The sequence below is a fragment of the Dermacentor albipictus genome, chromosome 3, assembly GCF_038994185.2.
Source record: "Dermacentor albipictus isolate Rhodes 1998 colony chromosome 3, USDA_Dalb.pri_finalv2, whole genome shotgun sequence".
Taxonomy (NCBI): Eukaryota; Metazoa; Arthropoda; class Arachnida; order Ixodida; family Ixodidae; genus Dermacentor; species Dermacentor albipictus.
The window spans coordinates 171,579,799-171,596,515 of record NC_091823.1 but is presented as its reverse complement, the minus strand read 5'-3'; the positions used below and the strand labels follow the sequence as shown (position 1 = coordinate 171,596,515).

Below are 16,717 nucleotides of genomic sequence, written 5' to 3'. Positions count from 1 at the left end.
AATTTCCAGAAGCACGAATGATACCCAAATCGTGCAAAAGTCACCACCGCCCCTGTTCAGAATATTTTCGAGAAACAAAGATCTTGCACCTAAACTTTGTAGTGTGGAGGCGAAGGCAGACATAAAGGGACGATGTCCTAAAAAGTAACAGCGCTACTCTGTAAGTCGAGAACGCGGCGCCAATCGTCGCGCCGCTGTCCAATCCCCGAGAGCGTTTATTGGCCACGCGCTCGCGCGTTGCAGCTCAGACTTAGCGCGATAGTACAATACGATATAAGTACAAGGCGGCGGAAATCGGGTAATTTCAGAAATAGCGTACCCAAGCTTTCGATATGCAGAAACTCAAACTCCATTGTGTGTCCTTCGCTTTGTTTTGCTCACTGTGTTCTTTTGTATGCCCGGTGGATTACGTCCCCTATCTTCGGCTCACCTTTTTATAAAACTTTCTATTAATCTCAAACACTGTGGCTTCTCACAGTCAAGCGTGCTGCGCTGGATCGTTAAGAGGAAGCTTAGCTCGGGGGCTCTTATCTATATATGCGCGGGGACGGAGAACTCGTTTTTCTCGGCAACCGCTGCAGCAAATTTATAACGTTTGTAGCAGTAAAAAAGAAAAAAAGCTTTAATCTAGTCACCGTAGGAAAGGGATCTGTATTTATTCGGTCGATTTTTTAATAACCAATTTTTATTAAAGAATGAATTCTGGGGTTTTATGTGCCAAAACCACGATTTGATTATGAGGCACGCCGTATAGTGGGGGACTCCCGGTTAATTTTTACCTCCTGGGGATACTTAACATGCTCCCAATGCACGGGACACGGGCGTTTTTTTTTGTTTTTTTTTTTCATTTCGCCCCCATCGGAAGGCGGCCGCCGCAGCTGGGATTCGATCCCCCGACCTCGTGCTCAGCAGTGCAGCCCCAAATGCTAATTATACCACCATGGAGATTAATTTTTTTCAGTTTTGTATTAATTGCAGAATTTCAAAGGACGAAACAATGACGCTTACTTCTGTAAACTGCACCTAATGATGTATATGTAAAGCGCGGGCAAAATTGATGTCGTATACACCGCTCTCAAATATACCATTAATTTGTCACTAAGACTTCTGAAAAACCTTCACAAATATTGTTAGAATTTCACGCGAACTGTAAATTTAGATATTAATCTTGCCCGCTATAGATGATTTAACAGACGCACTTTACAGCACCTCGATGTCTGTTTTTTGGTGTAGAGCTGCGGACTTGTGAACTTCGTGCTGCAACATTTTTGTTGCCTTCCTTGTGTTGTGGAAACATTTGTAAAAAGTACAGGCCCCAAATAAAAATTGTGCTTCCTATAGAGTCACCATGAATTTAGCTTTCTCTCTCAGATCCAACGAATTTCGTTCAAATCTGTCCAGTGGTTGTCTCATCATGGCGTTTCCGCGGTATACATCTACTTGGAAAGCAAAATCGAAGTTCGCCCCGAGGTAGAACTTCCTCTCGATCCGCCCAATCGATGAATCAGTCAATCACCGTGCTTTTTGATGACTCATTATAGCAGAGACCCACTGTGTCGTCAGCGGAGGCTTGGCCTGCTCCCAACAATTTCGTCTGTAAGTGCAAGCAGAGCGTTCCGTGCAAGTGATGTTCCTGCTCCATATCTGAACTTCGTGCGCTCGGTTTTCAGCCGCGCGAGATAAAGAAGCCGTACTTGGCAGCCTGTGCGCGATGGTAGATGCACGGAGCATGTACGGGGTGCAGTACGTGGGCGACCGAGGCAACTGGCAGGCATTTCTAGGAGTGCGTAAACTGTTAAATTGCTCTACAGCGAAGCTGTATATGACTAACCGATTCGTCCGTCCGTCCGTCTGTCGCCTGTACGCCGAAAACTCCTCCGATGCAACGCCATGCGCGTGCGCGAAAAAAAAAAAAACATAGAGACGCGCGATTGGCTGCGCCAGTAGCGACGTCGTTGCGTTCCGCGCGCAGCAGCTTCTCTCCAGCTCTTGTGGAGCAGGGTCCCTATACAACGTAAAACTATTCCACTATGTTTTTATTCCAATCTCCTGACATCAGATTAGCGTAACCGCCGACGCAAGCATCGGGCAGCCGCCCGCCGGGTTGTCTCCACAGACCAATTAAACGCTTCCTCGTTCATAGGAGGTCACTTATGTTTGCTTGAAAAGCGAGCAACATTGGGTACACTGAGCGGCTTGTCTTATCTAATTGGCTCACAAGAGGCGAGGAGCACGCTCAAGTGGAGGGGGATTCGATGGGGCCGAGCCACTACACTGAAAATCAATAACCGGATGAAGAGGGTGGTGCCGGCGTCTGCGATTGGTCCGCTTTCCCTTACTTAACTTACGGTGGCTCGTCGACAATCGCGGCGGCATGCAACGGAAGCTTAAGAATGATACTAAAACAAATCCTCAGCAAATAAGAGGTGGCAGAACGAGGTCTTAAACGTGCCGAAAGGGTTCGAAAACGTTACATGGCCACGCAAAAACTTTTATTGCACGCAAATAAACCCATGCCCTCCGGCAGGTGCGAGTAGCCAGTGCCTGAGCAATCGGCGGCAGCCATCTTGTATTCCTTTTGGAACGGGGCCGCCTGCGGCTATTCAGAAGAACATTCAGTTTTGTTCGGAATATTAATGCATCTTTAACGCGTACACGTCAATTTGACGCGGTGAGTTTTCGCGGTTCTGTGACGTCGCGCGACAGGCAGGTGAAGTGGGTGCAGCCCGAAAACTTTTGACCAATAGCCGAGGGCTTATGGTGAAAAGGCGTCGCATCAGAAATACCGATTTTTCTTTTGTTCGGTCAAATCATGCATAATGAGTGTGTACACGTGATATCAGATGGAGAGCTATCGCAGTTTTCGTCACGGCGCGTGACAGACAGGTGAAGTATAGGGGTGGTTCAAAAAAGTTATTGACCAATCGCGGAGGGCTGATGGCAGAATTGGAATAGGAAAGTTTGGAATGGTTTTACGTTATAGCGCCCCAGGCAGCTTTCGATCAGCAACTACGCGAGCGGAACCGGGAACGAGCTCGTCAACGCCGTGCCGATGCTGCAGCCCGAGCACAGGAACAGGCTCGTGCAGCCGACCGCAAGCAGCAACTGCGTATACCGAGAGTCCGGCAGCCATACCACGCCGTCGTTGAATGAACCGTCGGGGTTAGCCCAGTGATAAACACCGGGGCCGCACGTTTCGGCTTCGCTGGTTAACCATCTGTACGGAGTGCTTTGGCGGTGATATATTAAGTTAATTATATGTATAACATGGGAAAGTACAGGCTTCGTCTGCAGCCGGCTGTCCCGAAATCTCAAATTCGTTACTCAAGCACCAATAACAGAGGGATAGAAGACACTATCAAAGAGCACGATACACGCGCGAATACAAGCACACCATCGTTGAGGATTATACTTTCGCCACTATAGCAGCAATTAATTAATTATTACGTTGAGAAGCGTATCAAGGTCAAAGTTCCGATTTTAGAATTTCGCCCCGGAACCCAGGGCCTGCACGTCAGCGTGACGTCACTGATTTCGAAGTATATTTTCCTGTTTGAGTTGTTAGGGCTCATTACACCACCTTGAAGCTCACTACGTTCAATGGTTACCTGCTTTAGAATACAATGTAGTCCAGTTTTGCGTATAGAAAAGTTAAGCAGGGTCGAGCAAACGCGGTAATAATCTACGACATGGTTTTTCAAACAGGGCTATATTGCAAATACTACGCTGAATGTTATTCTCGATTGTGTTTTTCTTATATACTTCGAAATCTTATCTTGTAGGAATTGTGTATGTGAGGTGTGCTTCGTGAGACATGCTTCGTGCTACGTGAACACTGCTGTAATCGCTGCCTTCTGCTGCCTTTGTTTTACGGGGTGGCGGGGCTTCTCAAACTGCTGAAACGCAGCTTTTATTTTTATGTAGATTAAAATAAATCAATTAAAAATGACGAACCCTAGTTTTACGTATTCGTCCCATTGCGCGCCTCCTCTTTGAATATGCACTTCGTCTCGTGACACCCTTCTGCGCATACATATTGGTCGACTTGCCACCTCACCAATATCCTTGACGTTTTTCTCACTATACCTGGATTTATCTCTCCCTGTATCATCTAGTCCCCCTTCCGGAACATTTATACAGTTACGTGCGGTATGTATGAAACCCTGCAACAAATAATCCTTGTCTTCTAGTGCACTGTTTACGCGCATAACGCGAATCGGCCTGATCACTTTCGTCGGGCCGACAGCGCGATTAATGGCGCATACATACGTACGTTAATAAGTAACAATAGTATACGGACACGGAGATTTTCCTTTGTTTTCTTTTTTTTAACGTTAAATGATGGTCTGCGCCTTCTAAGCCTCGAAAGAATACTGCTAGTGCCAGGCCAGCTAAATGATTTCGCAGACATTTTTTTTTTCTTGCAAGGCTCAGGAAGTGTATATGTGTTATGACGTCATGATACACGTTGCGTCTCTGCTTCTGCGACCCAAATCAATCAATCAATCAATCAATCAATCAATCAATCAATCAATCAATCAATCAATCAATCAATCAATCAATCAATCAATCAATCAATCACAAATAATGTGTAATATTTACAAACGTGGCACACATGAGGTTGAGTATACAGCAGGAGGTCCCATAGCTCAAGGCTTCAAGGGGTCTGCTCTATTGAGGGACATGAAGTGAGTCGGCAGCAGTGATAGTACATGAGCAACTAGTAAGCGCAACTATTATACATTGTTTACATACAACAAAACAGTAGTACTAAACGTGAGGAATAGCCACTGAATTTTGTGTGGTACACATGATTAGTCTTTTTTCTTAACTGTAACGAAAGGATACACGTTGTTTTCAATCGTTAGTGCAGTTATTCTAAAAATGCTACAGCTGCAAATTGCGCCGTGTGTTTTCCATAGTTATTACGTACCTTTGGTAGCAGAAAGTTGTTATTCTAGGCAAACCTGGTGTTATTGGAAGTATAAGGCACACATTTATTGCATTTATTGCAATTATATTTTTAATAGCAGCACCGTCTCGCGTGATTGCCAGCAAGACGTCGGCAAAATTTGTTCTGCGACATGACGTCACGTTAACGTGGATATTGTCAGGCCGGGCAATTAAAGAACTACTACTTTAGAATCAAATTAATATATCTGGCAAATGGTTATCCTAACGGCCACATTTGCCAAATACCGTCCCCTTACGTTTAAGAAGCGCGTGGTATACAGACTGCACAACTTCGAAAGTACGCGTCAGGGCACCTAAAACCCTAAAAAAAAAAAAGGAACAGCGTACGCCAGGAGCTTTTCCTTTGCGCTGTCTCCCATGGCGCCTCTGCAAGTATAGCGCGACGTGCGTGTGCCGGATGCTCTCGCATTGTCTTCGTCCTCGCTCTGTTTCGCCGATTGTCGGGCAGACGCGGACGCTGCTGCTGTGGCCTTCTTTCGCGTCGGAATCTCGGCTGCATGACTCGGCGAGGGAATTTCGGCCAGCGTGAGTGATAGAGAGAGAGAGAGAGAGAAAGGAAGACATTTGAAGAAAAAAAATAAGAACTCCTCGTGGTTAGCTTCCGGCTGTTTCTCTGATTCCTATGCACGCATTTAGTGCACGGCACCGACGATTTCAAAGCGCAAAAAAGTAAATAAAAAAAATTAACGAATGAGGAAAGGAAGGCGGAAATAGATAAACACCAAACGAACAAATGGGAAAATATCTTACGCGGCAGGCTGGTGCCGGGATGGTATTTCGGACATTTTCCAATTCAGCCGTGTATTATCGAGTTCACCATCTCGTCGTCTCTGATTGGCGCACAAGCCTGCTGCGGCCTCTCCGATTGGCTCAAAACGCCGCCGTGCTTTCGATAATTTGACCATGTGGCGCAACTTGGTTGTTTCTGCCATAGCATCCCGGTCAACCCTTTTTTTTTTTTCACTCGCGCGGTTAATGGAGATGGTCATGCTTGCCGAAGCGGCGCATTCGAGCATGGGCTGTTGTATTTTATTGAACTTTTTTTTTGGCATTCATTCGGCGCATTATGAGCCCATACACCCGTAGCGCAATTGTATCTTTTAGCGGCATTCCGCTTGTCGCGTGCTCATTATATGCCGCCTATGACGTCATGTATGAAAAAAAAGCATCGGCAAAGCCATGTCGCGTGTTCTGCGCGGTCGTCCACCTGTGACGTCACTGCGCATCAGTGAGGTCATGCGTATCATTCAGGCGCGTGTGACTGTACACACACACACTCACACACACACACACACGCACACACACATACATACATACATACATACATACATACATACATACATACATACATACATACATACATACATACATACATACATACATACATACATACATACATACATACATATGGGCGCAAGAGTCGAAGATATACGCTGACGACGCCAGAGTCAGGTTGCAGAGCACTAATGAAAGGATGCCCTCGTCGCCCCAGAGTACGCATCGTAGAGATCTGGCGCATATGCGCACGTTGTCTTCCCGCATTTCGTGACTGTCTGTACATAGGGAGCTTGCCTGCCCGCACGTCGCAGTTAGATTTGTCGACGTCGCCGCCAGTTTCGCGGGAATGCGCTGAGCGAAGCTATAGCAGTGCTATAACTGCGTGAGGACATTATACACTGTAAACTCGCGCTACTTGCATTCTGTCGCAGCAGCTCAAGACTCGTCGTTGAGCTGAGCGTGGCCGAGTCCTATGCTGCCTCTTATCACTGGAGGAACGCATGTTGCGTCACCGGTTCGCGCACGCGGTAAATTGTTAGTTATTCCTGCGCGCTAAAATTTATGTATCCAAGACTTCGATATCAAAATTGAAAAGTGCCACGACGAAGAGGCGGGCGTGCAGCCCCCGGCACGTTTTTCTATCCTTAATTGTACACATTGCGCGAGCATCGACCGCACACTCAGCGCCTTGCAGCGGCGATAACCTGCGAGACGGGCAGTGAGTATACAGGGTCCTGAATGTTTGGTTGCGTGTGTTCAAAAAAAATATGTTGCACTCACCATTGCACTGTTTTTGTTAAAATTTTTCAGAACGATAGCATTGTGTTGTTTGCTTCGTTGAGTGTAACGTTTGGCCCCATTAGTCGCCTGTTTGTTAAGACAAACATGAGGAACTGTTTTCGCCTTTGGGAAAAATGGCGCCTGAAAAGCCGGCCCTGGCAGAGACTTGTGTCGGCGCTTGGCGGCAGCAGCAGGAAGTAGCTGCTTCGCAGACGGAGCGGCTTCTTGAAATCGGCAGTTTACGCGACAGCAGCTCCTTCCTGCTGATATATATATATATATATATATATATATATATATATATATAAATATATATATATATATATATATATATATATATATATATATATATATATATATATATATATATATATATATATATGTGTGTGGTGTGTGTGTGTGTGTGTGTGTTACGATTCACGAGCAGCAACAACTGATAAAACATGACAGGACACTTTAATCATAGGCATATTGGATGTGCTATTTTCCTCCCTTCAGAGAGAGCGTCGTCCCGATGCTCATCTAGCGGCAGGAATATGTGTCAGAGGAAGTGTGGGCACTTGACTTCATTCCGAACAAGAAGGCTTCAGGCGCACAATGTGCACGACTTTTGGTGGAGGCTGCCTCGCCCGGGAGGAGGCAGGACTGTCAGGGATAACCTCACAGTTCAGGTAGCAGAGGCGTCGTACAACCTTGTACGGACCAAGGCACCTCTTGAGTGGCTTTTCTGAATGCCCTCGCCGACGGATGGGACTCCAAACCCACACTTTTTCGCTTGACTGAAAGACGACGTATCGGTGCAGTATACTGTAACGTCGAGCGTCGCAGTCCTGTTGTCGGGTGAACCTGACGCGCGCGAGTTGTCTTGCTTCTTCAGCCCGTTCAGCGGAAGCTTCAGCGTCCGTGCCTGCAGGACCGCAGTCATGTGGTAACATCGCATCGAGCATCTTCGTCACGTCAAGGCCAGGAAGAAGGCTAAATGGTGCCTTTCGCTTTGTTTCCTGTTGAGCAGTGTTGTAAGCGAATGTGATGTACGGTAGAATGTCGTCCCAATTTTTGTGTTCCATGTCTGCGTACGTACATACTCACCATGCCCAAGATAGTCTTGTTCAAGCGTTGTGTTAGGCCGTTCGTTTGCGGGTGATAGGATGTGGCCTGTAGATGAGCCGTGCCGCCGAGGCTAAGCACTGTTAGATATGGAGCTGGTTCCTGCAATTACTTCGAGTTCCCCAGACCACATCGGATTGCAGCACAGCTAATTGAGGAATGCAAAAGCAGGAAAGCGCATTCCAGAGAAGCGGCCGAGCAACAAGTTTACGTGCCAACAAGTTTGTGCGCCGCCGGGGTTAGCAGGTGGGCATCCGACAATGAAGCAGGTGCACGAGCGCCCCCCCCGCTCCTTCTCCAGCCTACAAGTGGATTGCCAGTCTGCGTGGCAAGACCGCAGAGAGCCCCGACAGGTGTGCCCCGCGACACGGGCGCCTACCATTGGCTGCAAGTGGCGTCATCGGAGTGGACTCTCCCATTGGTCAAACATGACGTGACTTGCAGTGCTCGAAGGGCTTATAAGAAGCCTTCCAGAGAGACCTGAGATTCTGGGACATGCCCTGATTCCCTGATTCACCTCTCTCGAACTTCTTGCCGCGGGCCGCAGCGTCCGAGTTGCTGCCGGCCCGTAATGTCTGTACGTCTGTTAGTTGACGCTCACCCCTCCCTGTATAGAATGTAAAATAAATCCCTCCCAAGTTTGTGGGTTTTCATCCCGGAGTCCAGCCTCCAACCCCTACATCTGGTTGGCAGCGGTAGGATCGCCTCCGAATGCAACAGTTGGTGGCAGCGCTACGGATCAACCTTCGTCGAGAAAGATCCTAAGGAACCGGGAAGAACGAAGAAGAGAGAGCCTTCGTCGAAAGAGGTCCGAAGAGACTGGGAGTATCGAAGAAGGAGCGAGCCTTCGACCCAGGGAGTCCGGAAGGAACCGGGAACAGCGGACAGGCGAACCGGATGGCAGGGTGCTGCAACCGTAAGTGAGCGCGTGGTTTTTTTCCTTATGATTCGCCAGACTCAAAGGTTGTGTGTTCAATTTTGATAGTTCTGGGAATCGGGAGTTTGTTGCACTGTGTATTTGCACAAATTAATTAAGGAAAACAGTTTTAACCACCTGTCGGGGCAGCTGCCATGGATCTTAGAAGGTTGACGAGGTTAGACTTGTTGTTGGTGTGCGACGATTTGGGAGTTGAGGCGGACGAACGGATGGAAACGCCAGCTATCATAAAGGCGATTAATGATAGTGGCAATGATCACAAAAGCATTGAGCTTGCTTGGGAAGTGATACAGGAGCCACGGGAGCGAGAGCGTCGTGTACGTTTGCGAGCGCGTCGTGAACTTAGGAGTGAGCTTAAGCGTGAAGAACGCGAGAATGAACGGAAGCAGGAGCTTCAAGAACTTACTCTTAGGTGTCAGCGTCACGAACGTGAGAAGGCACGCGAACGTGAGAATCAACGTAAGCTTGAGCAAGAGGAAAAGTATGAGAGAGAGAAGGCAGCGCTGATCAAAGAGATACAATATTGTGATCAGTTATTGGCACAGAGACAACGGCTGTCTGAGAATTCTGTAGGAAGTACAGAGCAAGTGTCTAGCGGACTTTCGCCAAAAGCCGATGAGAAGAGTAGTGCCTGTGAGATTAGCTGCAGAATCATAAGTAAAGGGAAAAGGCTAGCTGCTAACGATGCCTTAGTGGCAATAGAGGCCGTTAAAGGCCAGAGTGAGAGCGACGAGGTGCTGTGCCAACAGATGACTGAGGAGACAGCTAGGCCAGCTGCGAACAAATTGGCACAGTTACCACGTGTGTGCGTCGCTAGTAAGGTTAGCGAGGTTGCTAGCGAGGAAAAGGGTACTGCTGACCAGACAGAAGGGAGCACCCATGTAGAGCCAGATGTGCATGCAGAAATGAAGTGCGTGCTGGACGATGCAGTTGAGAATAGTTCTCGGGGTGGCGAGCTCCGTAGCTCACGAGAGAACAACTGCATTGTTCAGGGATCGGTGCGGCTCTCCGCCAGTCTAGATGGCCTAGATAAGGATGATTCAGTTGTTAATCATTCGGACTGTGCGCGTGAGACAGCGATCGATACCGACGGGCTGTGTGCCGATTCACAGCGTGAGCTGGGCAATGTAGCAGAGGGCAGTTCGCAAGAGTGCGAGTTGTCTTACTCGAGTAAAGCCTGCTGCATTGTGCCAGAGTCGGTTGAGCTGTCCGCCAGTCGAGGCAGAGAGAGTGTTGAATTAAGTGAGAATCACTCAGACTGTGCGGGTAAGAGGCCGATCCGGGCCGACGAAATGTGTACCGGCCAGCACGAGGCACGAGAAGGCGACATGAAAGCGAGTGCAAAGAGAAAGCGCCTTAAAAAGAAGCGCGGTAAAAACCGAAAGTCGGTAATTAATGTAGCGCCGCCAAAGATGGCGAGAAACCCAAAAGGGCAGGGCGCGAGGAAGAAGGTGCGGTCGTCTAGGACGATGTTGACGCATCCAAAATGGTCGAGCCACCGGTCAAAGGGGGACCGCGAAGAATGTTCTGCGCGGACGCGGACAAAGGGCACGGGGCAGTTAAGCTCCTCGTCGTTCCGTAGTTCTTTTTATAGCTCAGCGTGCAGTTCGAAGAAACGCAAGGTGGCAGGACGAGACCAGGTGGGGAGTAGCGACGCGGTCAATCGAGTTTGTGTTGAAAGCGGGGCGCGAGGACGCAAATTGGCAGGAGACCGTAACGTCTTGGGGGAGCTGATCGTGAATCAGCCCTTTTGTTGTCTCTCGGCAGCCAGAGTAGCTTTCAGACCACGTCCACCCCGGGTTAGACTCAAAGTATGAGTCAGACGTAAGCGTTTGCAAAGGGAGGCCAAGAGCCCTTCCGTAGAAGTAAAACGTGTTAGTTTGTTTTATTTTTGGGCATCGGAAAGTTTTCGCGATTTGAGACTTGGATTTCTTTCAATGTGTAAGGTTTGAGCTTTGTGTTTTCGTTTGAGAAAGCTCCGAGATTTGAAAGATGCGTTTTAAGTAAACATGTAGTCTCGCGAGATGCTCTATAATAAGTAGATAGGCTTTTTCTTTTTGTGTGTGTAAGTAACCTGAGGGTCAAGGTTATCGTTCAGAGGCCTATGGTAAAGCGCGTGTGTTATTTAACCTTCTTTCTTTTTAAGTATTTTTGAATTTTGCAAGGTTAAGCGCGTCGGTTTTCAGTGAGTGCATGATTTGCACGGCGAAGCGTTCTTAGTTCCATTAGCGCGTGTCCTGTGTGGACGGAAGGAAGCAGACTTTATGACTGGGTTGCTAGTGTGTGTAGAGGGCAGCCGTATTCTGACTTCTTTAGTGAGCGTGCGTGGAAAGAGTTAGTAGAAGACGCATCATTTTAAGAGTTCTGCGGAGTGTGTAAGTCCCGCGAGTTTAATTGTTCGTTTATGTCACGTGTCCTGTAGGACTTTCGGGAAAGAAACGTGAGTAAGCGTGAATGAAAAGTTTGCCTACAACGCAAGTACGCGTTTTGTTTAGTGACCACAAGGCTAGTGCGCTTGTGATTACGTACTTGTGAGGTTGACCAGATTGTTCAGTGGCACCAATACGTGCGATAAGTACGCCACTGCGATAGATTGGAAACATGCTGTTCGTGTAGTTAGGCCACTTATGTTATGTTCGGCTGTTTTCATTTGTTGTTTGCATCGTCAACGACCCTTTTTGTTTTGCAACAACAATAGTAGTCTGGTCTTGTTGGCAATCGAGGAGAAATGCATAGCTGTTTGGAAGGGTGGTTGGAACTGTTGTCAAAATTGGGGAACTAAAAGATCAGGGTTCATTTTGACTCAGCAATAGCCTGGCGAGTCAGGGGTGAAGAGCCTGCGCTTACACGTGGGGCAGCGCTGTGTTGTTTTGTTTGTTTGACGTCTGTTCTCCAGGGCCAAGGATCCCGAAGTTCGTCAAACGAGGCTCGACCCCAGTACCCTGCAGCTTCTATCAGCGTTCCTCATGGCCAGCGAATTGAGTTCACCGGCCATTCAGAACTACCGGGGCGAGGACGAGCTGTTAGATATGGAGCTGGTTCCTGCAATTACTTCGAGTTCCCCAGACCACATCGGATTGCAGCACAGCTAATTGAGGAATGCAAAAGCAGGAAAGCGCATTCCAGAGAAGCGGCCGAGCAACAAGTTTACGTGCCAACAAGTTTGTGCGCCGCCGGGGTTAGCAGGTGGGCATCCGACAATGAAGCAGGTGCACGAGCGCCCCCCCCGCTCCTTCTCCAGCCTACAAGTGGATTGCCAGTCTGCGTGGCAAGACCGCAGAGAGCCCCGACAGGTGTGCCCCGCGACACGGGCGCCTACCATTGGCTGCAAGTGGCGTCATCGGAGTGGACTCTCCCATTGGTCAAACATGACGTGACTTGCAGTGCTCGAAGGGCTTATAAGAAGCCTTCCAGAGAGACCTGAGATTCTGGGACATGCCCTGATTCCCTGATTCACCTCTCTCGAACTTCTTGCCGCGGGCCGCAGCGTCCGAGTTGCTGCCGGCCCGTAATGTCTGTACGTCTGTTAGTTGACGCTCACCCCTCCTGTACATAAGGTAGAATAAACCCTCCCAAGTTTGGGTTTTTCTTCTCGACGTCCGTCCTCCAACCCCTACAGCACACAGAGAGATTCGCATGGTTTGTGGTTTGCTCCCCCCCCCCCCCCCCCCCCCCCCCCTTCCCCGCCACTAGAGAAACTGTTGGTACGGCAGTGGTGTACTACTACCAGTCTCGTAGATTATTGTCATCGTAAGTTAAGGCGCTGATATACATCGTCTGGTCGACGTTCGTGCGATATGCAGTTAAAAAAAAAACGCGAAACTGTACGCTGTTTTTAGCGTACACTGCCGATATTGTTGTTTTCTTTTCCGCCCACAGCGAGGCTCAGTTGAACGCCATGTAGTCAGCGTTTCGCACTTCGCGTCTGCACCTCGGACGGCACGACCGTGCACTCGAGCACTCCGACGCATCCGGTGCGCGACTCTCTCCCCCCCGTCGATCCGGCGTCCCCTTCTCGCGTCTGTCGCCGAAGCGCAGTCGGGCCTCGTTAATTGCCGACTCGCCGAGGCACGTGGCCCCACGCTGCTCCGCCAGAAGGAGACGAAGCAAATGGAGCGTCTCCGGCGGGCAGCAGCTGGCGCCGTGCTTGTTTGTTTACCCGCTCGAGCGTCGCGCGCGAGAAACGGGCCACTCTCTCGGCGGAGGTGTTTCCCTCGAGCGTGGGCGTCGAGCTGCAAGCGGCGAGCCACCCCATTCCGAGGCAGCCGGCGCTTCTCGGCGCGATATGCCCGCGCGCCTTGGCTTCGGCTGCGTGCTGGATGGCGTCGGGCGACCCGGATGCGTTTTCGGAGGTGGGTATCGCACTTCGGCGGGTCGCGCGAGGGAGCGCGTCCGGCTGCAACCCTTCACGTCGCGCGGTGACAGTCGGCGCGTCCCTTCTCTCACTCAGTCCGCCATTAACGGTGCGTGTAAAACTCAACCCGCCGTGGCTGTCTATCGCACGTCTCGACGCCGCAGGCTCCTTTCGATCCTCAGTCTCCTCTCAACATTGCGAGGGGCGTCCTGGTGTTACGACGCGTACGTGTGCCGCTGGTTGTTTATCCGTAAAAGAAACAGATAAAAAAAAACACGAAATGGAAGGAAATTGCCACCAGGCGCGCTGGAACTGTTTAGCTGACTTTGCTGACACCCGAACGGCCATTGTGGACCATTGTGGTCCGACAGTATTAAGAACAGGGAGAGAGGATACATAGTAGATTGGAAGGCGGGGAAAACACTACACCTTGAAAACTATGCATACGTAACAGTTCGCCTTTGTGTAGTGGCACTGCAGATTGTGACGTGCCCCTGTGGCCGCGGGAAAGGCCGGCCAATGCGCGTGTTTGTCGGACACCAGTGGCGCGTCGTACGCGGAAGGCGCCGCGACGTCTCGTGGGTGCGCCACTCTAAACGTGATGGACGCGCCCCCCTTCCTCGCCTTGGGTGCCGTGGGTGGCGAACGCGCACACGTTCGTGCACGCGAACAGACAGGCGTGCCGCCGCGCGTCTCGTGGGCGCTGCCCGGAATAGCAGCAGCGAGTTTCGACGGCGGCCTGCCGCTGTTGCAGGACGTGTCAAAGCGCCGCGCGCGGCCGATGTGCTCCACGGCGCGCGAGTTCGCCTCGTGGGCGTGCCCCGTCGCGTTCGTCCAAAGCCTTTGGATCGACTCGTGCCGCTGCCTCCGAGACTATCGACGAGACGTCGCGGATCTTCCGAGTCCACGCATGCGCGTGGTATCGCCGATTGCGTGTTCGTCGCTCTAGCGAGTCGTAGCACATTACGCGTACATATAGACAGCGGGCAGAACGGTGCGTTGCACGTATACGCTTAATGAGACGTCGACGTCACACGACGCGCGGATAGCTCACACGACGCACGGATAGAATTGGCGCCGCAGTGTATTTAAGGCAACGCGTGTTTCGCTTTATACACTGTGCCGGTTACCGCAGAGTTACCCTGCAATATCAAAGTGACCCGAGAAAAACACGACAGTTTGTCACGCGCAAACGTGACCAACGTCGACCGCCGCTTTCTATACGTGCACTGAGTAATTGAGGCAAAAGACTGCCTCCCTGCTCCACATAAGTTTATCGCTGGTGGGAGTATCGTAGGGAAGGAATAGAGTAAGTGGAATGGTAAGAATAGGACAGTTAGAGGAGTGTAAGGGAAAGTGAACTCGTGGCAGAAAGGCAAAGGGAAGAGAGTGCACGGAAGGAGTGAAACCATCGCCACCATTGTCCCCAGCCAAAGGACCGGGTCCGTAAGCGGGCGATTGAGTCGAATGTTATGTACATAGGTGTGAAGAAATGACATCTCGCATCATCTCCACTTACAAAAAAAAAAGATTGATTGAAGGCTTAGCTTGGTTAAGCCTGGAAGATTGCGAAAGCAATACCCTTGGCTGCGCCTTGGTTCGGCTGATGGTGTGGACATGGTTGCCCTTTGTTAAACTTACATCATACATCATCCGTTATACATCATCCGACATAGCGCAAGGCAGCGCGCTGACCACTGCGAGGAGCCGAGCTGTAGCCCCATTTATCCTCCTAGCGTGACGTCACACCAGCGAGCGCCCTCTCTCGGTAGCGCCGCAGCAGCAGGGCGCAAGGCTTCGCCTCCACCATCGATGCCGCGAGCTGGGGCCTGGCCTCTCGGTCTGGCGTGACGTAGCATGGTCACGTGACGCGCAGCTGTGTAAGGAGGCGCCACGACCACCGATGGGCCGAAAGTGCGAGCAGTATTGCTTTCGCAATAAAAAAAAAATGTTTCCTTTTCTTTGCCCAGACTGCCCAGAACCCTACTGCTCACTCTCGCACATGCTTTGGCAATGTACCGCGTTACCAGAGGGCCCTCTCTCCAGTGAGCCCGAATGGGAAGAAGCCCTCAAAAGCCCGGACCTAAAACTGCAATTCAAGGCCGTCCAGAGGGCCCAAGAACTGGCGGAGCGTCACGACGTTCCCGTCCCGACTTGGGCGTCGCCTACGGTTTCGGCCCAAGGAGCTCGCCGCGTGCGATCTCCAACGGCTTAGACCCCTCAGGACCTCAATAAAGTTCTTGACTGACTCCTTTTCTTTCTGCTTTTTCTTCTTCGCTTTCTATACAGTGCGAATGACCCTCACGGTGCGCTTTGATTGGCGAACCGACAAAGAAAGGTTAGCAGGCGCGCGCGGCAACAACCGGCCTGCTAGCCGCCGTGCGGAACGCTGGATATATGAGGTACCACTCGGCTGTGAGCTCATGCAGGAGTCGGTGGAAAAAGGAATAAATAAGAAAAAAAAGCACGCGAAGGCGCGTGGAGTTTTTCGGTTATTCGCCGTCCTTCCGGGAATGGTGGGTGGTGTGCGCGCACCGGCCTGCGCGGCGGCGGCGTTGCGCTGCCGAGCACGCGGTCGCGGGTTCAAATCCCGGCCGCGCGAGTCCAGCGATATGTGCCGCCCCCCTCATGTATCCCACCCTGCGGTTTCGGGAGGTCAAACCCCGATGCACCCGATACACACTTTGGTGCACACGCGGGCGCGGGCGGATGCCCCGTTCTCCGAAATTTGTCGAATAAGCTGTCGCCTCGTTCAAGCGGGAAGCACGTGTGTATGCACTTAACACACGTGGCTGACGTGTATGGGCGATGACTTAATTGTTGTCTCGTCCTGTGCTCCGCGTGTGTGCGATGGTGGCTTGCAGCTGCTGCTTTATTTTTTTATATCGGTGCCTCGCCACTCCACCGTTCGAGCAGCCCTCGATCCCGCCCGCCTTTCGAGCGTCCGGGTGATTGTGTAAGCTCTGCGCGTTTCCATCTATCTCTCTATCTCACAGACTGCATATTACGCTGCCGAGGCTATTCCTTCGATGGCGAATCGCGTGGGCCGGCGGGTACGCCGCGCATTCGGCCCCGTTTATCGATGCGCCCAGTAACAGTTCGATTGCCGGTGCTGCTGCTGGCATTCCGGTGACTCTGTTGTGGCCGCGGCGCACCCGAGCTCATTACCGTTGCACCACGCGGAGGGCTGGAAATGATCGAGTGCAGACGGCCACGTGGTCTGACTCTGCCTGCATGACTCTCGTACATGTGTGCGAGTGCGGATGGTCGTGCCTTCTCTTTCTTAT

The 16,717-nt window shown here is 50.7% G+C and overlaps 1 protein-coding gene across 1 annotated transcript in view; it reads left to right on the top strand.

Moving 5' to 3' along the window:
* The first annotated feature begins 13,282 nt into the window (after positions 1–13,282).
* Tsp5D (Tetraspanin 5D) overlaps positions 13,283–16,717 on the top strand; it is an 86,988-nt gene continuing 83,553 nt past the window's right edge. The window contains exon 1 of the mRNA XM_065432067.2: positions 13,283–13,428. Coding sequence (XP_065288139.1) covers positions 13,396–13,428 — 33 coding nt within the window. The 5' untranslated portion in view covers positions 13,283–13,395. The remainder of the gene's footprint in view (positions 13,429–16,717) is intronic.